Here is a 27,777-nt window from a genome sequence, read left to right as displayed (position 1 = left end):
AGTTATCTTAAATAGTTCTTATATGCACCGTTCCACATTGTGGAAAAGCTGAAATACGCAGTCTGGACTCCACAGGTAAACAGACAGAATGGTATGTATTGGCACAAATACTTACATCTACATCTGTACAAAGTAAAAAAGCTGACAGCCCTGTCCCACCAGTGCAGCGCGCTGAGCCGCTCCCAGCACACGCCTTCCTGCGCAACGGGACAGGACGGGCAGCGAGTGACAGCGAGACGGGAACTCGGTCTGCAGAGTGTGGTGCCAGGAAGTTCCAAACTGCTTTCTCAGTCTCTCAGAGGAATCAGAAGTATAGCCAAAAAAAAGAGCCTCAGTCCGCTCCACACGATTGCAGCTGTGAGGTCACTGCAGCTGCACTCGGTAGGCTCCTATTAGCAGCTTTACCTGTAAAAGCAAACAGGTTTCACACAGGAGCAAAGGCTAGTGGTGACCGCGAGAGAAGAGGAGGAGGAGAAAGGCAGTCACAGCCTGTGTTCAGTACAATCAGTCTGGAACAGCCCTACTGAAATACAAACAGCTTCTAAAAGGCCATGAGAAGAACACTACTGAACAAGTTAACCCCAAGTCTGAAGCAGACCTACACGTAACTCCCACCTGAATACAGGGTCTTTATTTTTCCCCTTAAAGAAGAGAGGGAAATGCACAATAAAACATTTAGGAGTGTAAGTTTTATATCTGATTACCTAGAAATTTTTCTGGGATGTCTCATGTCTTCCAAGGATAAAATAAATACTATGAGAACAGAACCTGTTACTCATCTTGCAACCTGTAGTGGGATTACTGCCCACAGCACCTGCAAAATACAACAGGCTACGCAGGCTGTTTAAAAGCAGACTGCAAATCACAGTAAATGCTTTCAACTTCTAAACACACAAGCAGAAACATCTGTATGCAAAAACCAACTGGGCCTCAATGTACCCACTAGCTGTTACCCAGGGGAAGATGTTTAGCTGTGACGTTACTTTATCCTGGTGCATGAATTAGTCTGACAGCAGCACAAAATCAGTTGTGACAGAACTAACACCCAGGGCAGCTTCCTGAGTTCTGGTGACGTCACAGGATGGAACTGCACTGGTGGGAAGTCCTTAGTTTTACATTTGCAACAGACCCCTTTGACTATGCAAGAGTTACTGGACAGCAAATTAGCAGAGTTATGAGAACATCTGTACCTTGGCAGTAGGAGCGTCTGCCAACCGTATAAAAAGCTTGTTAAGGCCTGCAGTAGGGTTGAAGGAATAAATAAAGTGACTATCCTAAAAGGAAAAAGAAAACAAGACAATTAATGGTAGGGTCTGGCTGGGAGCACACTGCAAGTGGAGAGACACAACAGGACATTTTCATTATGCATTTTTTGGGAAGAAAGTTGTGTATACTGTAAAGAACCTTTGGTGCAGCCATAGAGAAAAGAAGAGGACTTGAAAATTGTGCAGAGTGATGCATTCAATAGATTAAAAAAATATTAATAAAGAAAATAATCATTAGAAATGAGGCAGGTTGTTAAAACCAGCATGTAAGAACTTACTTGGGTTAAAAATTTGGAAGGCCAGGTGAAGGCAACAAGTGAAAGAGCTTTAAGTTCTCACCTGCCTGCTCAAACCCTCCGTTCTGAAGTCACCAAATCACAGGAGGGTTGAGGCTGGAGGGGACCTCTCAAGGCCGCAAGGTTCAACCCCCTGCCCGAGCAGGGCCACTCAGGTGCACATTGTCCAGCACTACACATCTGCCTTTTAAGTCACTAATTACTACAGGGTGTAGCACACACAGAGTTTGTAGCTCTCTCCATATACAAGAAATAATTAATTTTAACTTTAGAGAGCGCTATCACGATTGGGAAGAAGAAAGCTTTATCACAATACACGAAATGCAAGTTAAGGCACCAAGATTTCTCAGGCTGCTCCATATAGATTTCCTAAAGTTGTTTTACAGTCAATTAGGTGAAAATATTTACCAAAAATACAGGGAACTGGAACTTGTCGTTTAAAACCACAGCTTGTACACTACATGGTCCACAGAGCCGAGCAACGACATCTTTACCAGAGAAATTTGAATGGAAAACAAAGAGAAGAATTCCAGATCCTGAAAGGGAAGGCAACTCAGTTACAGGAGTTTGAAATAAGAACCATTATTTGGAACAACTGCATGCACTGAACCTTTGAAGACAGTCAGGTACAACCAGATGTAAATATTACACAGGATATATTAAACCCCAATGGAGTACCAAAGCAACATGCAAAAATCCAGTCCACAGAGCCCAGCACAGAACTCAACTCACTTGGGCACTGTGTTAATGCCTTTCAGCAGCAGAAATATGGGGCTGTTAAAAAAGGAAAGCAAAATGGCTACAGCCACCCTCAGTAGAGTTCACCTCCGCGGCTCTAGGTTTACCTAAACAGAATCAGGGAGTCTAAATTTATGTGGGTTTCTATTCTCTTGGTAAGGACTAATGAGCCCAGTCAATTATACATCTTTATGAACTACACTGAAATTCAGTAACAGGTATCTGTGGGTACAAATGCCTCATTTTAATACAAACAGTTATAGAAGGTCTCCTAATCGGAACGTTTCTCCCACTACATGGTTGGAGCTAGCTGGTCTTCGAGGTCCCTTCCAACCCAACCCCGTCTGGGATCCTATCAAACCCCACCCATGATGCATCCACATAGTGTTGCTCTCCCTATGCCCCACAGTTGGAGCATCCTTAATGCAATGTCATACAGAAATCATTCTGCAGCACAGCAGATACTTCAAGACACACTTAAAGGCAGTTTCTTAATGTACTGTTGTCCTCGCTCCCCCCCTTTTTGTTTTTTTTTGTTTTTTTAACAAACAAAAAACCCACCCCAACAATGAACCCCCTACCTTCTGGCACATTTTGTGGGGGTTTGTAGTTAAAATCCATAGAGAAGTCTGGCCCTTCACAGAGACGGTGACACGCAATTGGGAAGACTGGCTCCAGCAAAGCCAGACGAGTTTCAAAGTACTCCCTGATGGTATCTTCTGCTACTCTCGTCAGCCTGAAAGACCAAACAAGGGAGGCCTGTGCTTCACATAGTAAAACTGCTTTAGCAGACATAGATCTACTGAAAGCTGATGTAAAAAAGGATTTCAGATCACCTTTTTGGATTCCCCATTTTCAGGAGTGAACGCCTTCACCACTAGCACATACACAGATGAACCCCAGGTCCCAATACTTCATTAATAAACCTTTTTATCAGCAATCTGTTTGTGAAATTCATCCACAAAAATAAAGAAGTCAAGACACATGCACTGCAGCAAATTAAAAACCCCCCAACTATCCATGTATTTTGAAGGTTCTTTATGTAGAAAGATGTCCCCAGAACATCAATGTGTACCTCATGGCCAAACAAAACCAGACCCACCACCTTATTTACCATGTACAAGTAAGTAAACCACTGAATAATTTTACTGGTGATACTATAGGAAAAACAGAGTTCCCAGTTAAACTCTACTAATAATGCAGTGAAAAAGCAGTGATGCTCCTGTTAAATAGCCCAATTGTGGGTTTTGTTTGGTTTTTTTGGGGGTTGGGGAAGAGGGGTGGGGTTTAATTTAAGTGAGCAGCCTAACCTTTGAGAGACCACACTAACCAACAGTACCGACACCACTACAAGCAGGTTACTAACCAATCCTCTCCTCTTCACATGCTGTTCTGACACAAATGGGCTTTAAAAGCTTCTGCAAGGCAAAGGTCCTGGCATGCAGCTTTACAGCTCTTCCAGAGGTTATTTGGGCTCACCCACCCTCCTGCTAGCTGCTAAAGTTCAGTGTTTGATCAGAAACACAAGCACTGCCACACTGCCAAGCAAGCCTGGAAACCCATCTATCCCGGTTTCCAGATGCTGGACAAAGCTGTATTAAATCCAGGAAATTAAATGGGTTTTTTTTTTGTACACTGTCCTAGTTTCCTGTGTTTAGAAGCATCAAAACTAAAGACTGCAGTCAAATTGCACCTCTCCTTAGATCCACTTAATCCCTTCTAAAATCCCACGCGTTTGTGGCCGCAGCGTTCTGCGGCAATGAGACTCGTGATTCCACTTGTCTGTGCAAAAGCATTCCTCTCACAGAATCCTTCCACAGGATCACCTGCAGAACCTGCCCCATGGCTTTAGGCTATTTGCTGTTTTCTGATTTTACTTTTAAGTTTTGACCTGTTAACTTGTCCCAAGGTAACATGCATCACCTCCTTCAGCCTGCCTCAGAGGAGCTGCTCTGCATGTTGGATCATCTCTACTTTTCCTTTTGCTTCATCTGCTTTCAAAACAAGGCAACTAGAAAGGGACATGCTACTATTTAATGCATTCAGACACTGTGGATTTACATCTCACTTTCAGCTCCACTACAACTGTATTATTTTCCTTTTTGACTTAAATTCAGTTTCCTTTCACTGGCAAAACTACACGTTCGAGGGCTTCCCAACCCCACTGCTCAGAGTGGCCAAAACTGAAGGTGGCAGATTTTAAACAGGAAACGAACTGGAAAAGGCACCAAACAGTGAACGAGCAACACGAGTTTCAATGTGCTGAGCAGCAGGTGTCAGACCACTTGTATCTGCAGGCTTGCTGCTGCCTTCAAAGTCATGATTTCCTTCCCTGGGGAAGAACCAGCATACTCAATTTACCTACTTCATCTGCCCTGGCTCACTTCAGAAGGTTTTCTATGTCTGAAAATTTATTTATTGGTTTTTATGCTTTTAGCACTTTTGTTTCCCCATCTAGCCTGGTATAAGAAAACATTCCTTCTGGCTTCCATCTGGTCAGGACAGAGGTTCGATGCTGTGACCTACAGTATCTCAGACAAGCTTTACAGTGCATCAAAACTACTGCCATCACAATACTTTCCTCCCAGTACAGAACTGGATCAGAACATATTAGTTCAGCAAAGATGAGTAGCACAAAGTCTGGCTGGAAGCCAGTCACTACTGGTGTACTCCCATGGTCAACCTCGGGTCTGGTCCTACTGAACATTTTCATCCTGGAAGATGGGACAGAACATACCCTCAGGAAGCTTGCAGATGAGACAGAAGTGGGAGGACTAGCTAGTAACTAGATGATTGTGCTGCCATGCAGAGGGATCTCAACAGGCTGAATAAACAGGCCAACAGGAACCTCACAAAGTTCAACAAAAAGAAGTGCAAAGTCCTGTGTCTGGGGAGGAACAACCCCAGGCACCAGGACATGCTGGGAGCCACCCAGCTGGGAAGCTGCTTGGCAGAATAGGACCTGGTGTACACCAGGTTGAAGATCAACCAGCCTTGCTGCACAGGTGGCTACCATATCCTAAGCTGCATTAGCCAATGCATTGCCAGCAAGTTAAAGGAGGGGATCGTCCCCATCTAGTCATGACTGGTGAGACCACAGTTGGAGTGCCATGTCCAGTTCAGGGACCTCACTACAAGAGAGACATAGAGATACTGGAGTGAATCCAGAGGAGGACCACAAAGATGTTTAGAGGGCTGGAGCACCTCTCCTGAGATGACAGGCTAAGGGAGCTAGGACTGTTCAGCCTGGAGTAGAGAAGGCTCAGAGGGATCACCTCTGAGAGTGCACACCTGAAAAGAGGGGGGAAAGAGATGCCCTGAGAGACTTTGAGGTCTCCATCACTGGAGATACTCAAAAGCCATCTGGACAGGGTCCTAGGCAGACAGCTCTACGTGACCCTGCTTGAGGAGGGGAGCTGGACAAGATGACGTGCAGAGGTCCCTTCCAACCTCATCCATTCTGTGTCTGTGATTCTGTAACTTCATAACTGAGTTCCTTTCAAATGCACAGGCCAACACAACCTCACCCTGGAGATGTGTTTTTTGTCATTTACCTGACATTTGCACTAAAATGCATTTACCTGACATTTCACTTTGAAAGTGTTCCACAAATTTCTCTGTCTGTCTTAGTTAGAAGGGCTCCCTAACCTCCACTGTGACCACCACTGCAATGATAATGGTTTTTCAATATAACTTATTTTTGAGACTTAATATACTTAAATTTAGTATTTAATAAGGTTCTAAAGAAAAGAGCACTAACAGCTATTAGAGTAAGAATTTTGGTAGTACTACAGCACATACCAGTAAGCATTACAAGACAGGTCCTGTCAAGTTAGATTTAGGGTATTAGCTGACGGGAAATACAAGAGATCAGGGACACTGAGACAGAAAACAGCCAGGGCTTTCTAAACACTAAATTAGAAGAGAATGAGCTTGGACTACAAACTACTTGGTACACTGTCTTAAATTAAATAGATAAATCATTAGGATGAAATAACTATAAGGATCTTGAACTGATACAGTTTTCTTCTACCACTAACTATGCATTCATGGCAAAATTTCACCCGCTGCAGCAGCTCGAGACCCTCCTTGACTCTTCTCCAAGTTTACTGGTTATAATTTTCTGCCCTGATATTTAAGCCACCAGTATTCCTCCAAATTACTATTAAAGAGCTTACTCTTCCTCTTTGTCTCCCTTTATACTGAGCTGATGAATATGGATGGCATTTTTACATGACCATATGATGTGAATGTTTCACACACCACACACACTGTACTGCTCTTTCTTCAGTTTTGTTGCATGAAGAAGATTTTTATTTTCATCATCCACCAGCAGGAAAGCTTTTACTCCAGCACTCTCAGCTCACATTTAAAGTGTCCAACAACACCTTAACTACCAGCACTGACTTTTTGTGGTGTTTTTGTTTGGTGTTCCTGTTGGTTTCTAACTTTATGCTTTTTAGGTCTGTTTTATTTGGCATACACTAGTAAGAGTTTACATTCAATTTTCCAGTGCTTATACACATTTTAGTTTTCCCAACTGCTGTTACTTCTAGTTTAAGAATCTTTCACTTCTAGGAATTCCCTTTTCCTCCTTTCCGCATTTTTAAAAGTGTTTAAGAAAGTGCCTGCTAATTCTGTTAGCTCACATTCTTTTAGTTTCACTTACTAGTTAGCTTTCTCCCTAATCAGATCTGTTCTCTTCCCTGCAATCTGCCCCCCTTCCCCTTCACTGAAACCGAAACTGACATCCCAGTATTACAAACTTCACCAGAACAAACTTCAAAGTACAGTTTACTCACGTTTCCAAATGACTCTTGAGCTGCTCATACACCAGGATGTTATTACACTGCTTAGCAAAATGCAGCGCGCTGTTCTGGTGCTTGGACAAAAGGTTGCAGTCTGCTCCACTTTCAATCATAAGCCTCACTATGTCAGAATTCCCTCTCTTACACGCCTGTGAAGAAAGGGAGAAGATGGAAGGATGGACAATGACAATCCCCCATCAGAACAGAGCACAATACAGGAGTAAGCACAACTGCAGAAATAAAATCCAACACTGGTTACAACTCAGGAAAGTGAGTTTAGGTATTTGCTCTGCAAATGCTAATACAACTCAAAGCTCAGCATCACAATCCGAATTTTAGCTTTACCCAGGCAACACTGCAGAGCTGATCTCACAGAAGCTGCAGCTCTCAGGATTACCAAGTGGACTTAATTGGTGGGCAGGGAGGGGAAGATGAAAAAAACCCCCAGAAGTTCTGTGAAAGTGTCTGATCTGCTGGAGTTCAGTAACTGTATCCTTGTAATTTACCCAAATAAACGGATTTCTGCAGAAGTTCAGAATGACTGCAGTAAGGCTGCCAAGTGTCCGGTTCTAGGAAGCTGGGGTTCAAATGGTCCTTCAGTGTGCAGCAAATTAATACAATTTCCCCCAAAATGTCATGCAGCTATGCTAGACAGTCATAGTTATCAACTGCCTAAGTGTCCAAGGTTGATCAGTGTTACTTACAACAAATTTCAGGGCATGTCAAGCAAAGACTTGACAAAAGTACAAGAAACAAAACTAAAGAAAGTTTTGCTTTGAAGAAGTCAAACACATACCCTTGGTCATTTGTTTTCAAAGGCTTCATTCAGGAAAATCAGGGAAAGGCACAAGAAATAAACTTCTATCTTCATGAGGCATCTCAGAAGTTAACTTGTGAAATGTGCCTCAGGTCTGAACTTTCATCTGTGCTTTCAATCCATAATCTTCCATTAAAAAAACCCAAAGCCACCTGCCCCCCTCCCCCAAATATCCACAACACACACACGCTGCCTAAGAGAAAGGAATAAAGTGCCAAGACACTGGTTTCCACCCCCCGCCTTAAAAAGTATGATCCAACTCCTAAGGTTAAAAAGGAGTGACCTGATAAACACACTTGTGTGTTTATCCATGTGTGGCTGAGCTTTTTTCCAGTAAGTTACTGTTCTTTCTATCTGCAGAGCAAATACCCAGAATAAGTCACTGTAGGCTGCCAACCAGAAAGAATGTACAGCTGTGCATCAAATATTAAAAAAATCTTTAAAAACAACAAAGGTCAAACCTGAGGCTCGTGGAGATAGCCAAATTATGAAGAGGTTTGGGATTGAAGTGATTGAGGAAATCACAAGTGTGTTACCATTTTCTTTACAGAAGACGTGAACCCCCCCCACTTGATAAGGACATTAAAAAACCCACTGTTAAACCACTGCCTAGAGTAACTGAGAGTGGTAACTATTTCAAGTACAGTACATGTTCCCTAAATCAACTCTACAAGTATGCTTCTCAGTTTTACTAGTTTGCCAAAATAATTCACTGTTAAACTGTGTCAGGACATACAGTAAATTTACCTTCATTAAAGCGGTCTCACCACTGCTCTGCTGCACGTTCACATACGCCCCAGCTTCCAGAAGAATTGCTACTGTCGTTAGAAAGTTCTGAAAAAATCAAAGCCACAAAACATCTAAGGAGGAAGGATTATGGTTTTGTTTCAGAATACAAAGTGAGGTTTATTTAAAATCCATCAGTAAAATCCAAAGCATGAGGCATGACACAGTTACCATCACTCTCAGCCACTGCTGATAAAGAACAATTCAGAGTCAGCCAAGTAGATTGCAACAAGCATTTGCAATTTTTTTCCCCTCTGTGTTGCAGCAGTTAACACCACAGGAAGAAAACTGTATGATTACACCTATCACCAAACTGGAATCATACTCTCTTTTGGCCCTGTATCTACTGTACATGGGAAAACACTTTAACTTGAACCCAAGAAACACCCTCTAACTTACAAGTCCAGTTGGCTTTAGTTAGAGAAGAGCTTGCCACTATCTCCATCTTCCAGCTCTCAAACTCTGCTTAATCAGACACTTGCTCTCAGAGTTTCTCAAGTTTGGATCCTGTGCAGCCAGAGATCATAACAAGCATAACAAGAACTTCAGCCCCCAACGACAGACAAACTAGGAGGTAACATTTGCCTCCACTTTTCCCCTAGGTAGCCCTACAATACTCTCTAGTTGGGCTAGGGTTTGGAATCAGAGTTTATAAATCAGTATTTGCAATACAGTGATTTCAGCTGATGGAATTAGGCTGTTAGGGTCACCCTGTTATATCCTGCTAACTATTTTAAGCACTGCCCAAAGGAAAAGAATTGTGTACCATTTTAAAAGGTAAATAAAAGAACCAAGAACCACAAATATGACAATAACCAAGCCAACCTTTTCAGCTGCATGTATCAATGCAGTTGTTCCATTTTTCTGTCTACCATTAACTTTAGCTCCTTTCCTGAGTAGGACCCGGAGAAGATCATCGTGCCCACCAGCAGCAGCATGCATTAGTAGGGTCATTCCACTGGAGTCCTGCAACAAGAATCACTGTCATTTAAAAAAGATAAAGCCACAAGACACAAATTGCAAGTGTGTCAACAGGTTTCACAAAGTCTGCCCTCCTTGGCAGAAGGATTCACACATACATGGTTGCCAGATACCAACAAGTTATCACCTCCCACTGCTCTAGTCCACAGGCTTCACATTCTGAGCTCCACAGTGTGCAAACCCCATAACATTCTGAGGGCCAGAGCAAGGAGGCAGAAAACCAGAACGAGCCAGAAACAAAAGGCAACAAGGTATTTGGTAGCGGGGAATACTGCAAAACATTGGAAAAAGAAATCATCTGCCACCAGAGGAAAACCACAGTGGCTTGTCAGCTGCCACCACATGGCTGCTTTTAGATTTTTTCAGTGTATGAAAAGCCTTCTGTGAGCAGGCAGGCTCCTCACTTGCTCTTGTGTTTTCCACCAGACACAGTTCAGAGACCACATGCTTGCCCTAGTAGTTCATCTGGCATCAGAAGTCTTAGCATGAGGTGTAGTTCTGAAAATGCTATGTAACACAACTACACAAGATCACCAGTGAAAATACTGGTGTCAGAGATTTCAGTCCTCACAAACGGAACTACAGTCTCTTTCACAGGGAAATAGATCCTTGTAAGGAAAAAACACAGCTGATGAAGAACTGGCAGAGAACAAGTTATTCATGAAGTGGTCCCAGTCTGTCAAACAGAAAATAAAATTTTTTTGGCTTTTAATGTACAGGTGTGTTACATAGTGTGGCCACTTGAGCCAATGGCTCTGATTGTTCCTTACAGCATTTAAGCTTCTGATACTTGGTTATACCCAGGGGGAACTCTGCTGCAAGCCCAGCTACTGGAATGCTTCCATCAAACTTTACCAAACTTGTTTTCATTTTGGAAGAAATTGATAACAAATATTGAGTATTTTATACTCCCTTTTCTCACCTTGTGCCTTTTTTTTAAGTTGAAACAGAAATCTTCTACTTACTAGTGTAAGAGAAGACTTTTCAAATAATCCAAATTTGTACTTTCTCCCCCACCACACCCCTCCAACGGTTCCACTGCAGAAAAATTACCTCTTGATCCAGATTATATTCCTCGTTTGAAGAAAGTGCCATCTTTACTGTCATATAATCCCCACTTTTAACAGCATCCCTCAGGAGAGCTAGAAAATAAATTTAATGCAGTTATTGGCTATTTCACTTTGACAGACCAGGTAAGAAATGTCCCTTTCTCAAAGCAACTACTCACTACTTGATATTGGCTCTCTTAAGATGTGATTCTCATCTTCTCCATCAAGATGCTTCTGAAAATCTTCTAGTGTCAGCCACTCTAACTGCATGTCCATACCCAAACTCAAGACTTGCTGCTTGCCATCTGTTGTATATGTGATTTTATGGGAGAAAAAAAAAAAAAAAGAAAGCAATAAGTAAGTTTCCAAACCATTCACTGCTTGCCACTGCTTCAATGATCAGTAGCTTAAAATATGACTACTTTTCATTCAAATGAACTCTGCAAGTCAGCATGGAATGCTTCCAAAGAATGAAGGCTACATTACAAGCAGACATAAAATGCTTTTACTTGAAACAAGCTGTGTATTTCTTGTAATAACTTAGGCTGAAGCGGTAAGAGATGGTGCACGCTCCATTACTGAAAGATGCTGGAAGCACACTGAGAATTTATCAGTAAGTTTCAGAAGAAAACATTGTTTTAGCCTCCTGGGAAGACAAGAACTGCAGCATTAAAAGATACAAGCAGGAATGGAGAAAATGTTAACTCATTTAAAGTGCTCAGCTTTTCGCTGCACTTGTTTCTACTGCTCAGCAGTTCCCCATCTGACACACACCCACTAATTCTCAATCACCTTCTGCAGCAATGGAAGTCCACGTGTCTGTTTCATCTCCTAAATTCCTCCTTTCCTTGTATACCCTGCTGTCTTTTCATTTTAATTGTTCTATGAATTTATATTCTAGAAAAGATTCTTCTCTTACAGAGTTATTATCAGAATATTTATTTGTTCCTTTTGAAGTTACATTAACCAAGTCAAATGTACTTTTGATGTCCTTAAAGCCTGTAATATTAAGGCAGTTACCAACAGCAACTACTTCAGCTGCTAAAAGCTGTTACATCACAAATCTTAAGTGAGTGACCAGAGTCCATTTAGGAGATCTCTCATCTCTTTCCGTAAGTTAATCACTGTTGAAGCACAGGAGCACACTCAACATCAGCCGACAACTGGAGTGAGCTAGTTCACCTCCAACTATCCTGGCAAGTCTGAGTCCTGATTGCTTTCAACATGATACCATCTTATTAAGAAATGGAGTGTTGAGTGATGTGTAAATTACTACTTGGTAAATAAGGTTCAGTATCTGTGATGAACAGACGAAGGACACATGCTGTGTAAAGAAAATCAAGAATTTTGTTACTTTTCTTAAGCATTATAAGCATTTATGCTACTCCCAGTGAAAGAAGTGTCTCTAGCAACAGCTACCTAAAGCATCACAGTTCCTCCTTGATTCTTGATTATCAAAGGTGAAATTACCTAGTTAACCTCAGTTCATCCTCATCAGAGTAGTGAGGAAATTTATCCTGAATAAAATCACCCTGAATTTTACTGAGAAGAAGAGTAGCAACATTAATACTCCAGAATACAGAAATAAAACCTAGACATCTTTTCCATCTAGGAAACCATCCAGTTCTGGTGATATCCAAAGGGTTATGTAATACAGCTTGTCACTGTGGCTAATGAAGAGGCAAGAAGTTTGTCTGAGGGGAACCTCTACTAGTTTTTCTAATCATACAAAGTGTATACTCATAGCATCAGCACACATTTGGAAATGACCAGCAGCTGGAGGAATTCCTCTTAAAAAAGATGACTTCTACCTGCCACACAGAAGCATAGTTGATAATAGTAAATGGAAAAGGGCAAAACCTTCCCTTGTCTTTCTACATGCTCCCATGCTTCATACATGAAAGTACAGACACCACTCTCATGAAGCAAGTAACAACAAAGCCATTAAACAGCAGACTTTCGCTTCCTAAAATAAAAGTATAAAATTCTTGTGTTACAAAGCTATGTAGTTTCCAGATGTGAATAGAAGTATCCCCTGAAGGGTTGCTCCTTCCCCTCTTTTAAGCAATGAGCACTTACTTTTTAGGCCCTTTTGTTCTTTTCTGCTCCTGTCTTCTTTTTCAGGCTCTTTTTTTTGAGATTTCTCTTTTGTTTCAGTTTTCTTTATTTCTTTCTCCTGGTATTGACAGCAAAGAACAGATTAAAATGGTTGAGAAAAGAATAGAAAATAAGTCCTTTCACCTGTCCAGTATTAGTTTTATACTACTGAAACTTGCATGTAACAGACTTGTGGACGTTCCTAAGAAAAGAATGAAACAGGTGAGTCAGGAATTAAGTCTGCAAGGGCTTCTTGTGTTAAGAGGAGAGATTTATTTCCAAAATAAACCAACTTCAACTCATATTTACTTCATCCCAGCCATGCATGAGGTGCAGATATGCCAAAAACAGCATTTTGAGGAAATTAAAAACTCTGAGCTTTTCTTTTGTTCCAAATACTGAACCTGAATAGAATGGGATTGTTTCAAAGTATTTACCACCTTTGCAGCACCATATTCCACACAGTTATGGCAGCACTGATTTGAACCTTAACTGAGAAAACTTGACATCTGCATACAGAAGGTTCCAAGTTTTCCAATATGCCATAATGTTCTTTATGTGTAATGGTCATTGGTGGAAAAAGAGACTCTCAGAAAACCCACCCAAACCTGCTGTATCCACACAGAAGACTGAGTTTAGCAATAATTCAGTATCACAGAAGAAATATGGTGAATGCTTATATCATCAAATTCACCAAAATAACATTCACCTGCCTCCACCAAAGGTTGCCTTTCTCCTCCTAAACCTCCCTCTCCTTTCAACCAGGAAATCCCACACTGCACAGTGGGACAAGGCTTAGCACAGCTTTGTACCAGCCCCTGGCACTAACCTGGTACACGGATAGCACTGGCTTTCTGAAAAGCTGCCCCAGAAGTAGTACCCACAAGAACTACAGACTGAATTTATCACTAAACTATAAAATCATTTTGGTTGGAAAAGACCTCTGAGATCATTACATCCAGTTGTTACCCTAGCACTGCCAAGGTGACCACTAAGCCATGTCCTAAAATGTACCATCTACACATCTTTTAAATACCTCCAGGGATGGTGACTCCACCACTTCCCTGGGCAGCCTGTTCCAGTGACTGACAGCCCTTTTAGTGAAAAGTATTTTCCTCATATTCACTCTAAACCTTCCCTGGCACAACTCGAAGCCACTTCCTCTTGTCCACTTGTTACTTGGGAGAAGAGACCACTTACACCTCACTACAACCTCCTTTCAGGTAGTTGTAGAGAGCAATAAGGTCTCCCCTCAACCTCCTTTACTCCAGCCTAAACAACCCCAGTTCCCCCAGCCACTTCTCGTAAGACTTGTGCTCTAGACCCTTTGCCAGATGTGTTGCCCTTCTTGGGTCACATTCTAGCACCTCAATGTCCTCCTTTTAGTGAGGAGCCCAACACTGAACACAGTACTGAAGGTGAGACCTCACCAGTGCCGAGTGCAGGGGCACAACCACTTCCCTAGTCCTCCTGGCCACACTGTTTCTGATACCAGCCAGGATGCTGCTGGCTTCTTTGGCTGCCTGAGCACACTGCTGGCTCATATTCAGCTGGCTGTTGACCAACACCCCCAGGTCCTTTTCAGTCAGCCAGCTTTCCAGCAGCTCTGCCCCAAACCTGTAACACTGCATGGGGTTGTTGTGATCCAACTGTAGGACCCAGCACTGAGCCTTGTTGAACTTCATGCAGGTTGAGACCATTAATCCAGCCTGTCCAGGCCTTTCTGTAAAAGCCTTCCTACCCTCAGGGAGATCAACATACCTATCCAACTTGGTGTCATCTACAAACTTACTGAAGGTGCACTTGATCTCCCCATCCAGACCACTGACTGATAAAGATATTCAAGAGACTGATCCCAGTACTGAGCCCTGGGGGAACACCACTTGGGATCTGCTGCCATCTGGATTTAACTCCACTCACTTCAATTAAAATAGATTAACTTGTTGTATAAAAACGTGTTAGCAGAGCTGAGATTTAATCTTCTCACCCCCTCCCACCTCTCCAAAAAAACCTCAGCTTTTGATCACTGACAGGGTTAACTGGTAGCACATACAGCTGTTAATCCCAGCAGATGCCCAGGATTTAGGAGGAGATGGGCAACTTACTGAAGGATTTACCAGGTATTTGCTACAACTGAGAGGCTGTTAAAATCAGTAATCCTGATTTCTACTCCAGACATCCAATACCAATCAGATGCACAAGGCACATTTATTTTTGGAGGTAAATCAAATGGAAAGAATGGTTCAGCATGCAGACTGACCCCGAACAGAGGCTGCTGTATTATACAGAGTGTTATGTAATCAGAGCTATATAAAGACAGACAGGTAGCTGAAACACACAATGGTTTTATTGGGGAGGAATAACCTGCTTGGGCCAGCAGTTTAACGTAGCCAAAAACCTCCAGAACTCCCTACCAAACCCACCCATGTAATTAGTCCACAGCTGCTCTGGAGAATAACCATTTACAGAGAACATTGTTTAAGCCTCCCAAACTAAGGAAGGAAAAAACAAGAAGTGAAGAGCAGAATGCCTGCCTTGCTTCCTTGGTACCTCAGAGCATGACCTTCCATGGAGCACAACCACAAGAAAGGCATACAGACAGCTTAGTGACAGTGGTGGCTGAAAACCCATAAGCAAACCAACTTTCATCTGCTGTTGATGTCTCCATGTTTGGGATGACAGGATTTTTATACTACTGGTTAATAAAACAGAGATCCAAAGATTATCTAATACCACTACTGATGTCTCTTATGAATGCTATAGCCTCAAACTACCAAAAAAACCCCACCTGAGTAATTAAAGGGCCCTATCATTTTGGTTAGTTAAGTAACTTTTGGAATGGGGCTATGCCACACAGTAATTGCTTAACCTTGTTTACAAGGGCTTTCACCATTAAGCTCCTGCAAACACACTGCTTTGTGTGGTTCTACTCTGAGATTATGCCATGTAATTATCCCAAAAATCAACTTCCTTGTTTAAAGTGGCCTACTCCATATATACAACAACCGTGAGAGGGAGAACACACAGCTGAACCTACAGGAGAAACTTGTCGCCACAGAATTATGGCCTCAGAAGGGGGACATAATCCAGTAAATATCAATGTGTTTTGGCTCCAATCCTGTAACAAATCAGAGAGCGGTTCCTCTGAGCTGTACACTGTACTAGAATGGTCTGAAACAGCTGAAGGAAAGGGTATTCTCAGAAACATTCCAGAAATACTGGGGTTTTTTCCCATTTTTTTTCCTTTTCTTAACACATACTGTATGCAATAATAGTAACACTCCAGTATTTGCTTAGCTCACTCCTTAGAACCAGTATAACATTTGTAATTAATATGAGACAAAGCATTTTCTGTAATCACCCCAGGAATTCTAACAAGACAAGCCAGTCACACAGTTATCCAGGAGACTTGGGTTTACAAGCAATTTCAGCATTCCAGTTGTCAGGCAGATGCTCACACACATAAAGCTTTAGAGATCAAGTACGTGTTTTAGCTCAAAAGTGCACTTCATCATGCAGTGCTGGATGGATAGCTGCTCAAGACTGAAGGTAGAAAAAAAGGCAAACTCAGGCAACTATTGAAGGTGTGGGGAGCAAAGCTAAAAATGACAGCATGCTCTGGAGGAACAGCACATTTCATTCTAAGTACACATAAACAAACAGAAGACATTCACATTTCCACATTTGAAGACAACCTGCTGTCCTGCAGTGTTCCCTCCTTTACAGTGCTCAAAATCCATAAATGTTTCAGTCTCCCCTATAAATTGTGCAGTGGGGCTTTCTTTAGTTTCATCCAGCTCAAACTTTCCCATTTGTAGTCTTCTCTTTGCTCTCATCAACAGTAGCCTTTTAAGATATCTGTACCACAAAGATGTGTGATGTAATCCCCAGCCCCCACTCCAATGCCTTAACATTGCTTACCTCCCCCACTGAATCAATGGACTTGCACCCTCTTTCATCAGCACTCAATTTCAAAGTCTTCTGCACTGGTGAAGGAGCGGCTGACACTTTCTCCAACTCTCCCATGGCCGTTGTTACTTTTTCTTGACCTTTCTGCTTTTTCAGCATGCCTTTCTTCTCTAAATCTTGAGTTTCCACTTTTCTGCCTGACTCTTTATAATCTTCGGCTTTCTGAAATTTTTTCTTCTTTCTTTTAACCTTAGCATCAATGCTATCATCTTCATTACTTGCTGATCCATCGAGACACCTATCAGCAACGGAATCTTTTTCAGCAATTTCTGGTTCCAACCTCTCTTCTCCACCCTTTTGCTTCTCATTTTTATTTTCAGAATTTATTTCAGAATTTTCATTGTCAGTTCCTTCAGAAAATACATTATCCAGAGTACTTGATTCTGAGTCAAACAGAACATCTCCATGCTTTTCTTTCCGTGACTTTTTATCTTCTTTAGACTTTGTTTTTACATCTTTAACGTCTCCTTTCTTTTTCTTTGTTTCTTTACTATCTTCTTTCCTTTGCTTCTTTGGGTCCTTTGAATCCTCCTTGCTATCTGAAGTCCTTTTTTTTGGTTTTGAATCTGAAACCAAACTATCTGAGGAATTTTCACATTCTGTTTTGGGTTTTTCTTTTGGTTTTGCAGACTTAGACTTTTTCTTCTTCGCATCATCTGGACTTCTATCCTCACCATCCTTCGACTTTTTCTTTTTCTTCTTTGGTGAAACATCAGCTTTTGTTTCACTTTGCCAGTCACTGTCAGATTCTGCTTCAAATACATCATCATTTAGAGATAGTGTCTGTAAGATAGGAAAAAATGTTATTCTCCATTAAACTGCATCAGTTTAGTGTAAACGACACAGAGACAGTAGTGCTAATGCACGGGACAAGTAAGGTTTTGAACAGCAATGCCACGTGGACATCAAGCCCACGCGGTTGACTGCTCGGAACCAGCACAGCCAGAGCTGTAGCGATAGATCGTGAACAGCAAGAGTGTTTGGAGTGATTGCCCTGCCAGGAGAAGCCCCTGTGAAGCAGAGACACCAGACAGCAGGCGGTAGCTCTCTAGTGAGAGAGGCTGATGTGGCGTAGGCATTGCCAGGGCAACAGCCGCTCCAGCACCGCCCATCACCTTGATAAAGCCTCAGAGAGGTTGAGTCACCTGACTCACAGAGGGGAGATCAGCATGTGTGCAGTGCTGACCCTGTAGCTCGTGTGGACAGTCAGGTAAGTTCTGACTCTCAACACCCAGGGAACTGTCTCACCTACTGCCAGTCTCTGAGACCACAGATTAACACGGCCTCCAGCAGGCAGAGGGCTCGCCCCATTAAGAGCATGGGGACCCAGTCCGGGGGCCTGCCCAGGAGTGAGGCTGTGCAAGTCTCTGGCTGCAGGGAGTGCCTGAGCCTGCTCCTGCTGGCGGATGGCAGTGGCAATTCCACCTGTGTGAGGTGTGCGCAGGTGGAAGATCTGCTCAGCATGGGGGCAGAGCTCAGAGAAGAGGTGGAGAGACTGAGGAGCATTAGGGAGTGTGAGGGAGACTGATTGGTGGAGCAACTCGCTGGCATGCCAGAGGAAAAAAGTCACCAGGGAACTTTTCCCCCCAAAATGATGGATCCCCAGCCCTATCAGGCAGAACGGGGAGAAGTGGGTGACCACAAAGACAGAGAGGGTTGGAAGATAGTCCTGGCTCGGCGCCAGGACTCCTCCCTGCCTACCTTGGTTCCCCAGGTCCCCCTAAGCAATAGGTTTGAGGTGCTGGGAGTTGAAGAGGCAAATGGGAATGTGGGGGGCAATCCCCCTAATAGGAGGCCAAGAGTGAGGAAGTTACCTCCATGCCTCAGGACTGCCTCTATCAGGAAAGACAAAGGTGATTTTAGTTGGGGATTCCCTTCTCAAGGGAACAGAGGGCCCCATATGCAGGCCAGACCCTACCCGTAGGGAAGTGTGCTGCCTCCCTGGGGTGCAGATCAAGGACATAACTAGAAAACTCCTGGATCTGGTTCACCCCTCTGATTACTACCCATTACTCATTGTTCAGGCAGGCAGTGATGAAATCTCTCAAAGAAGTCTGAGAAGTATCAAAAGAGACTTCAGGGGTTTAGGGAGGCTGATTGAGGGAGGGGGAGTGCAAGTGGTGTTTTATTCTATCCCATTTGGGGCAGCAAAGAAGATGAAGCGGGCTAAGAAAGGAGAGGTGTTGAATAAGTGGTTGAGGGGCTGGTGCCACCTTAGGAACTTTGGGTTTTTCAATCACAGGGTTGTTTACTCAGCACCTGGCCTGAGAGCAGCAGATGGGTGACACCTGCCTCCAAAAGGGAAAAGAACCCTTGCTCAAGAGCTGGCAGGCCTTACTGACAGGGCTTTAAACTAGTTAGGAAGGGGGGAAGGGATATAGTGAGGCTTGCTAGGGTAGAGCAAGTAGCCTCTAACTTTATACTAGATTAAAAGGATGAAGAGGGTGAAACTCAATGAGATAGAGAAGGGCTTGGGGATGCTGAAATTCTACGAGATTGTAGGGAAATACCCTACAATATTAGGGGGACGTTTTTTCCAGAGAGAGTGGTGAGGTGCTGGAACAGGCTGCCAGTGGTGGACGCCCCATCCCTGGAGGTGTTCAAGGCCAGGTTGGATGGGTCCCTGGGCAACCTTGTACAGATGCATGCTGGAGGTTGATGTGCCTGCCTGTGGCAGGGGGGTTGGAGCTCTATGATCCTTGGGGTCCCCCCTTCAACCCAGACAGTCTATGATTCTGTGAGCAATCACAGAATCACAGAATGTCAGGGATTGAAAGGGACCTTGAAAGATCATCTAGTCCAACCCCCCTGCCAGAGCAGGATCACCCAGACTAAATCACACAGGAACACATTCAGGTGGGTTTTGAATGTCTCCAGAGAAGGAGACTCCACAACCTCTCCAGGCAGTTTGTTCTAGTGCTCCGTCACCCTCACAGTGAAGAAGTTTCCCCTTATACTCACATGGAACTTCCTATGCTCCAGCTTGCATCCACTGCCCCTTGGTCTGGCCATCATTAAGAGACTGGCACCGTCCTCCTGACACTCAACTTTACATATTTATAAACATTAATAAGGCCACCCCTCGGTCTCCTCCAGGCTAAAGAGGCCCAGCTCCCTCAGCCTGTCCTCATAAGGAAGGTGTTCCTCCAACAGCTGTCAGGGTGTCCCACATGAAGACCAGCGCTTGTGAATGTGAGGCTGCTCCTGTTATAGAGGGCCTCATCTGCTCAGTCTTCCTGTTTGGGTGAAGGGGCATCTATAACATGTCCTGTCTCTGTGCTTCCGTTAATCCTGACCCATAAACTCTCAGTTGGCTCCTCTTCCATCCCCATGTGGAGCTCCATGCACTCCAGCTGGTCACTGACAGTCACTGACAGTGACACCCTCTCCTCATCTCCCCTGCCTTCTAAAGAGCCTGTATCCTTCCATCCCAACACTCCAGTCACAGGAGCCATCCCATCCCATCTCCATGATGCCAGTAAGATCACAGCCCTGCAGGCAGGTGCACTTCTTCAACACCTCGTTTATTCCCCATGCTACCTGTGTTTGCATAGAGGCAGTTCAGTTGGGCCACTGATGAAGGTGACCTACAGGTTTTCTACAAGCAGGGTACCAGTTCTCAAAGATTCTTACACTGAATTTTCAAACTGACTGAGCAGTTCAAAAAGAAAAGTCTTATGCTGCCTTCTTGCAGCTAATTTCTTTGCATATCTGTCTTACCAAATTGAATGATTAACAAGCAAAAAATTCAATCTGCAACATACAGCAGGAGGGTGGATTGAGCATTGCCCAGCTTCAGACAAGACAATAGGCATGAGGGTAGACAAAGACAGTTGTTTATGTTGTCAAAACCAGATTAAAATGGCCACACACCATTTGTATATTTCCATTAACAACTGAAATGGATTTAGACTCTACAAGTAAGTTTGTCAGTCAACAAAAAAGTCCCTAGCCAGAGAGCAGCAACAATATTGTTTCACATGAAACAAAAACACTTTTAGAAACGTAAAGAGATTCTTTAAGTTGTCTTAATTCCATATCCCAAATGCCTTTCCTTCCTCTCCCCACCCCCATCAACAGAACCTAGATAAGGAATAACGTTTCATTTTAAGATACTGGAAGGTGAAACTTACATGTATGTCTTTAACAGGTTTAGGCTTACTGTCTGCAATTTTTTTTCTGAATTCAAGCAGCACTTCTTTGCAGTCTTCCAAATGAATTTCTGGTTCCCAGGTATCATCATCAGAGGTATATCCTTTCCACCGTACTTTGTAGAGAACTGTACCCTGTAAGAAAACACTTCAACATTTAATCGAATACAGCTTTGTACTGCATCATCCACTCAGTTCTTTGGCAATCCCAAATGGGATCCCCAATGGGATCCTGGGGTACGTCAAGAGGAGTGTGGCCAGCAGGTCAAAGGAGGTGATCCTCCCCCTCTACTCTGCCCTGGTCAGGCCCCACCTGGAGTATTGTGTCCAGTTCTGGGCTCCCTGGTATAAAAAAGACAGGGATCTCCTGGAGAGAGTCCAGAGAAGGGCTACAAGGTGATGAAGGGCCTGGAACATCTCCCCTATGAGGAAAGGCTGAGTGAGCTGGGACTGTTCAGCCTGGAGAAAAGAAGACTGAGGGGGGACCTTATTAATGTTTATAAATATCTTAAGTATGGTACACAGGGGGAATTGGCCAGCCCCTTTTCAGTGGTCTGTGGAGACAGGACAAGGGGCAGTGGTTTCAAGTTGGAGCACAGGAAGTTCCACACCAACATGGGGAAGAACTTTTCCCCAGTGAGGGTGCCAGAGCCCCGGGACAGGCTGCCCAGGGAGGTGGTGGAGTCTCCATGTCTGGAGATACTCAAGACCCGTCTGGACGCCTATCTGAGTGATATGTCCTAGGGAGCTGCTTTGGCAGGGGGGTTGGACCCGGTGATCTCTCAAGGTCCCTTCCAACCCCTATGATTCTGTGATTCTATGATCTCAGTGGATATAGGATTTTGTGTATACAGAAATGAATGAAATGGCAATTCAACCCAAATATTGACATAAGAATTCCCAGAGTTATTTCCATCTGCATCACACACTAAACTAACTAGGTTGTAAAATGTTTCAATAGTTGGAGTAGTTTTATCCAAAATATTTGTAACATCTAAGACATATTCAGAACTACAACACACAAATCAAATTCCTAGACCTTTTACTGAAATAGACAGCAACTGTCAGAAAACCTAGTTCTTTCTCAAGTTTCAGTATTTCTTCTATAAAAAATGTCAAGTTTGAATCGCTTCTCTTTGCTGAAGAGGTTGATATAAAATCCTAAGATCTATAATACATCAGCATCATTAACCTAGTTTTAAATTGGGAATTTATAGCTTACGTTAGAATTGCAACCAATGCCGCTTTTGATAACCTGAAATACCAACAATTAGCAAAAAACACCCCTGGCAATGAGATTAACTTAAACCTAGACAAAAACCTGAATGTGTGTATCTTAGTGGAATTAGTTACTAAGATCTTAGTAAAGGATTACATACAACCCCCTAGATGAATTGTTTCAACTGTGTAACTTCACCGTGAGATGAAATTGCACCTTTTAGTGTCCATCTTGGTTTTCACTAGATTAGAAAATTTTTTTACTATTAAAAAAGAAAGTTTTCCAGAAAATTATGTCCTGCCTTTCTCCTAAATAAAGTAAGTAGTCCAAATCCTAATGTTTCTCAAGATGGACTCCTTTTCTTGTTGAGAGGCAGAGCTTATTAGCTTGGACTCAGCATGTTGCTGACACAGCCAGACAAGTGGCAGGTCGGCCTCCTGCACCCAGCTTAACTGAAAAGCAGAGACACAGCCTAAGAAATCAATGCGGTCACCTTTATTGATTAAACCTGCAGTCACTTTAAACAGAGGCATGGCAAAAGCTAGAACCAAACATAAGAAAATCCACTGCCCATATAAAAATAACTAATAACGACAACGAGGCAACACAGCCATTCCTGAACTTATTTTCTAAAAACTTTAAATGTAAACATGCACATAAAAAGAATCTGAAATGCCCTCCACTGCCCATCAAGCCCAGAGAAGGAAAGCTTCAAAAGAATCACTGATGCTACTGAATGTACTTCTATCTATAAATTTACATTTCTGCCTGAGCACCATTAACCTTTGACCAAATGCCTATCTATGCCATTAAACTTCAGCAGTCAATTTCATTTACAATATTGGGCATTTTGCCTCAGCGACATATTAAAAGTAGCCTGTATTCAGATACGTTAGTGTCATACCTATCATCTTACAGTTTAGCTTAAACATACTGTCTTGATTTATCAGAGTTTATCAGTTTTCAAAATCATGTTCCCTGGTCTCAACCCACCAGTCTCAACCCACCAGTGAGGTGGGTTGAGAACTGGCTGTCGGACCGGGCTCAGAGGGTGGTGATCAGTGCAGCAGAGTCTGACTGGAGACCTGTGACTAGCGGTGTTCCCCAGGGCTCGGTGCTGGGTCCAGTCCTGTTTAATATCTTCATTGACGACCTTGATGAGGGAATAGCATCCACCCTCAGCAAGTACCCAATGATACAAAGCTGGGAGGAGTGACTGACATACAGGAACACTGTGCTGCCATCCAGAGAGACCTGGACAGACTGGAGAGCTGGGCAGGGAAAAAACCTAATGAAATTCAACAAAAGCAAGTGTAAAGTCTTGCACCTGGCAAGAAATAACTGTCTGTATCAGTACAGGCTGGGGGATGACCTGCTGGAGAAGAGCTCTGTGGAAAAGGACCTGGGAGTCCTGGTTGATGACAGGCTGGCTATGAGCCAGCAGTGTGCACTCCAATGGGATCCTGGGATGCATCAGGAAGAGTGTGGCCAGCAGGTCAATGGAGGTGATCCTCCCCCTCTACTCTGCCCTGGTCAGGTCCCACCTGGAGTATTGTGTCCAGTTCTGGGCTCCCTGGTATAAAAAAAACACAGGGACCTCCTTGAGAGAGTCCAGAGAAGGGCTACGAAGATGATTAAGGGCCTGGAACATCTCCCCTATGAGGAAAGGCTGAGTGAGCTGGGACTGTTCAGCCTGGAGAAAAGAAGACTAAGGGGGGACCTTATTAATGTTTATAAATATCTTAAGTATGGGATGTAGGGGCAACTGGCCAGCCCCTTTTCAGTGGTCTGTGGAGACAGGACAAGGGGCAATGACTGCAAGTTGGAGCACAGGAAGTTCCACACCAGCATGTGGAAGAACTTTTTCCCAGTGAGGGTGCCAGAGCCCTGGGACAGGCTGCCCAGGGAGGTGGTGGAGTCTCCATCTCTGGAGATTTTCAAGACGCGTCTGGACGCCTGTCTGTGCAATATGAGCTGGGGAGCTGCTTTGGCAGGGGGGTTGGACCTGATGATCTCTCGAGGTCCCTTCCAGCCCCTACAATTCTGTGATTCTGTGTTAGACATGAAATAAATGACTAGTAACTTTCCTATCACAGTCACAAAATAATTTAGCTTATAAGGGATCTCCAGAACTAACAAGTAAAATGCCATACTCAAAGCAGAACCAACTAGATCAGGCTACTCAGAAATCCACCCAAACATATCTGTCCAGTTTTCCATGTTTCGGCTTGTGTCCGCACTTTCTCATCCTTTCCCTGTGCCCCTTTGAGAAGGATCTAACACTGTCCTCTCTACATCCTCCCGTTAAGCAGATACAGGTATCAATATGATCGTGCCTGATTCTTCTCTTCTTACGGCAGAACAAATCCAGCTCTCAGCCTCCTGGGCTCCTGCTCCCTAAACTGTTTTCATACCCTTTCTGTCCTGGTGAGCTCCGAAGTTGACACAGTACTACTCCAGGTGCATTTCAGTAGTGCTCAGAAGAGAGGAAGAAGCATCTTTATCTGCTGGCTACACTCTGGGATATCTTAGCCTTCTTTATTGCAAGAACTGCTGACTCTTGATCAATTTACTCATCCATGGGGACTCCCAGCTCCTTTCCCACAAATCTGCTTCCTAGCCAGCTGGGATGTTTAGATGGATATCTGGAAAATTTTCTTCACCCAAAGGGCTGTCAAGCACAAAAACAGGCTGCCCAGGGAAATGACTAAGTCACCATCCCTGGAGGTATTCAAAATACATGTGGATGTGGTACTTAAGAGACCTGGTTTAGTGGTGGCCTTGGCAATGCTAAGTTAACAGTTGGGCTTTTTTTGGTTGGAAAAGATCATCAATTCTGATTCTGTCTGGTGGTACAGGGTCATGCCATTTCAGATGCAGGACTAACTGCAGAGTTACTGTTACACTGTTGTAGCTCAGGTACAAAATATGCTAGAAATCCTTCTTTATGAATCGAGAAAGCAGGATAAAGTCTAATGCAAACGCGAGACAATTTGGCTGTTGAGTGACTGCACATCCAGTACATGGGGACGGACACAAAACTGCAGCTTAAGTGAAGACAGGAGATTGATCATCTTACTAAAGATAAATACACAGCCTTGCATTCATTTTCCTCAATTTGGTTATTTCTTTCCTATCACTTACAAATAACAGAACACTTCCATGCATCTTTACGCTACTGTAGCTTCTGAAAGAACTAGTAATGGGCCAGAACAAACTCCTATGGAAAGGGGGGTGGGTCACCAAGTCACTAAGAGCAGTTAAGGCTACCCACCTCTGCTGGCTGACATCACAACTTGCATTGGAGCCTGCTGTTTCAGCCTCATGATAGTGCAGTGTGAAGCATTTTTAGACACAGATTTTTCCACAATTTTATCAGCAGACCTGACTCTCCAACCAAATCCCAACCCAGGAGTGCTGTCTCCCATGCTGCTACTACTACTACTACCAGCTCTGGCATCATCAGGGAAGCAAATGAAAGGAGCTTCTCTGTGTGGTGCTCTCCAGTTCTCCCACTTCTGCAACTGTGACAAGGGAACATGCCGACTGGTCTGATGCTGTGCTGAATAGCAGCCAGCTTGGTGAATCTGCCTGGACTTTCTATCTGATTTGGGAATCTGCAGGTTGGTAACTAGTCCAAAGTGGACTACATAAAATGTACTCCACTGCATGCAACACACAGCTTTTCCCAGCCATTTCAGAAGTTAGAGTTGGGTGTAAGTATCTGTCTTGCCCTGTATTCCTGTAGCACAGGAGCATGGCCTCCATTGAAGAGCAATGGAAAGATGGCCTGCTGCACCCAGAGCCTGTGCTAGAAAGCTAAAACCAGCATACACTGGGTAAAGGCACATGTTATACTACCTACACTGGGTAAAGGCACATGTTATACTACCCACACTGACCCAGGCTGGAAACAGAGCTCAGAACCTGCCACAGAATGGGCTGCTTGGAGAAGGCTGTAAGGAAGAGAAGGTCTAACACACATTTTATCAGCACATGCCAATGACATTTTTAGGAGACAGTACTCTATGTATTCTGGTGCATTTTATATGAAGTGTGCAGTATGCCAGTATTGTGGAGTGGGGCAAGACAACAACAACAACAAAGGGTCCTCTTGTTTTTAAGTCCTAGTATTCTGACCAACACTTCATACACACAAAGCTATAAATACTGTATTACCTCGAGAGCCTAACACTCTTAAGTCATCAATACATTTCAGCCAAAAGACAGCCTAATCATGATAGAGCACCACAAACACATAAGAAATTATGGATCTGAAGATTATCCAACCTAAGGATTTCAAACCCCAGATGTTCTGCACTGAACAGGCAGAATTCTATACCATTGCATCCCTGACCGAAGCCTAAAATAAGACCCATGCATTAAACAATTTTAAAACACAAAATTATTATTATTTTTAAAAGCTGTGTTAATTTCTTCATTTTGTTTCAGGTTTAGAGTATTTTAGAAGACTGTAAACCAGTCTAGACTGCTTTCAAAGAAAGAAGGTATGATATTTCTGTCTAAAAAAAAGCAGAGATCAATACAGCTATTGATTTTAATCAGGCCTCCCTTACTTTAGGAGAACTTCACGAACACATTTTATAAGCCAGTAAGCACAGTCTCGGTAAACACGCCTTGAAACCACCTCCAAGCTCTCCACTGTACCCCTACGCTGCCTATTTCTGCGCTCAAACACTTTACAACAGAACACTACCGCAGCTCAGCCGTGAGAACAAACAGCCTGGCAACGCCGACCGTAACAATAACTTAGGGAAGATACTCCAGGTTTAGTCATAGAATCACAGAATGGGCTGGGTTGGAAGGGACCCCAAGGATCATAGAGCTCCAACCCCCCCGCCACAGGCAGGGACACCAACCTCCAGGCCTGGAGGTCCCTTTATTCAAAGCCGCAGGATGCAGAAGGCCTGCTCGCAGAATTACGCCCAGCAGGCTCTAACTGCGGCTCTGACGGACCGACTGCTTTCGCGTGGCTCTCGCTCAAGTCCAGCGGGATGGAGCAGGAAACCTGCGCGGGAAGAGCAGGGCTCGGGTCGCTCGGCACACCCCCCTCTCGACTCCCGAGCTGCCGCCGACCTCCTCGTGGAGCAGGGCGAAACCCGACCCTAAGGCAACCGCCGGCCCTAGTCTGGGGGCGGCCGGGCTGCCGGCCAGCCTGGCCACCGCACGGCGCGGCAGGCTCCCCTCATGGGCGCTCGCAAACGCCGCGCCGCCCGGGGTCCCGCGGCGCCCCCCCGGAGGCTGGCTGGGAGCGCCGGGCTGACAGGCGGCGGTGGCGCTGCTCACTCACCCCCTCGGTCTTCACGTCAAGGATCTTCTCCACCTCGAAGACGTCCTCGTCCTCCTCGCTCTCGCCGCCGCCCGCAGTCACCGCGCTCTCCGCCTTACCAGCCCCGCCGCCGTCCTCCTCCACGTCCACGTCCTCCTCGTCCTCCTCCGCCGCAGCCGCCGTCTCCTCCTCTTCCTCCGCCCCCTCCACCCTAACCGCCGCTGCCTCAGCCCCGCTCCCGGCCGCCGCCGCCATTTTGGGCCGAATTTCAAACGACAACGGAAAAAAGCGGCTGCGACATCCACCGCCGG

General features: G+C 44.1%; 1 protein-coding gene across 2 annotated transcripts; it reads right to left on the bottom strand.

Annotated features, from left to right (window-relative positions):
* Positions 1–65: 65 nt before the first annotated feature.
* On the bottom strand, positions 66–27,777 carry MPHOSPH8 (M-phase phosphoprotein 8). Of its 2 annotated transcripts, none has more exons than XM_084272351.1 (13): positions 27,488–27,777; positions 20,940–21,092; positions 16,759–17,589; positions 12,820–12,916; positions 10,920–11,045; positions 10,745–10,833; positions 9,536–9,676; positions 8,672–8,758; positions 7,102–7,256; positions 2,881–3,035; positions 1,970–2,097; positions 1,191–1,274; positions 66–405 (listed from the first exon to the last, which is right to left on the bottom strand). In XM_084272351.1, exons 1-13 carry the CDS (start codon positions 27,719–27,721, stop codon positions 364–366), a joined length of 2,322 nt encoding a protein of 773 aa, XP_084128477.1. In that variant the 5' UTR covers positions 27,722–27,777; the 3' UTR covers positions 66–363. The 2 variants fall into 2 exon arrangements, with proteins under 2 accessions (XP_084128477.1, XP_084128478.1); XM_084272352.1 differs by lacking the exon at positions 66–405 and adding an exon at positions 712–732 and having other exon boundaries at positions 27,488–27,776.

Source organism: Gallinula chloropus (genome assembly GCF_964237585.1).
Source record: "Gallinula chloropus genome assembly, chromosome: 1".
Classification (NCBI taxonomy): Eukaryota; Metazoa; Chordata; class Aves; order Gruiformes; family Rallidae; genus Gallinula; species Gallinula chloropus.
This window is presented reverse-complemented; position numbering and strand designations above follow the sequence as displayed.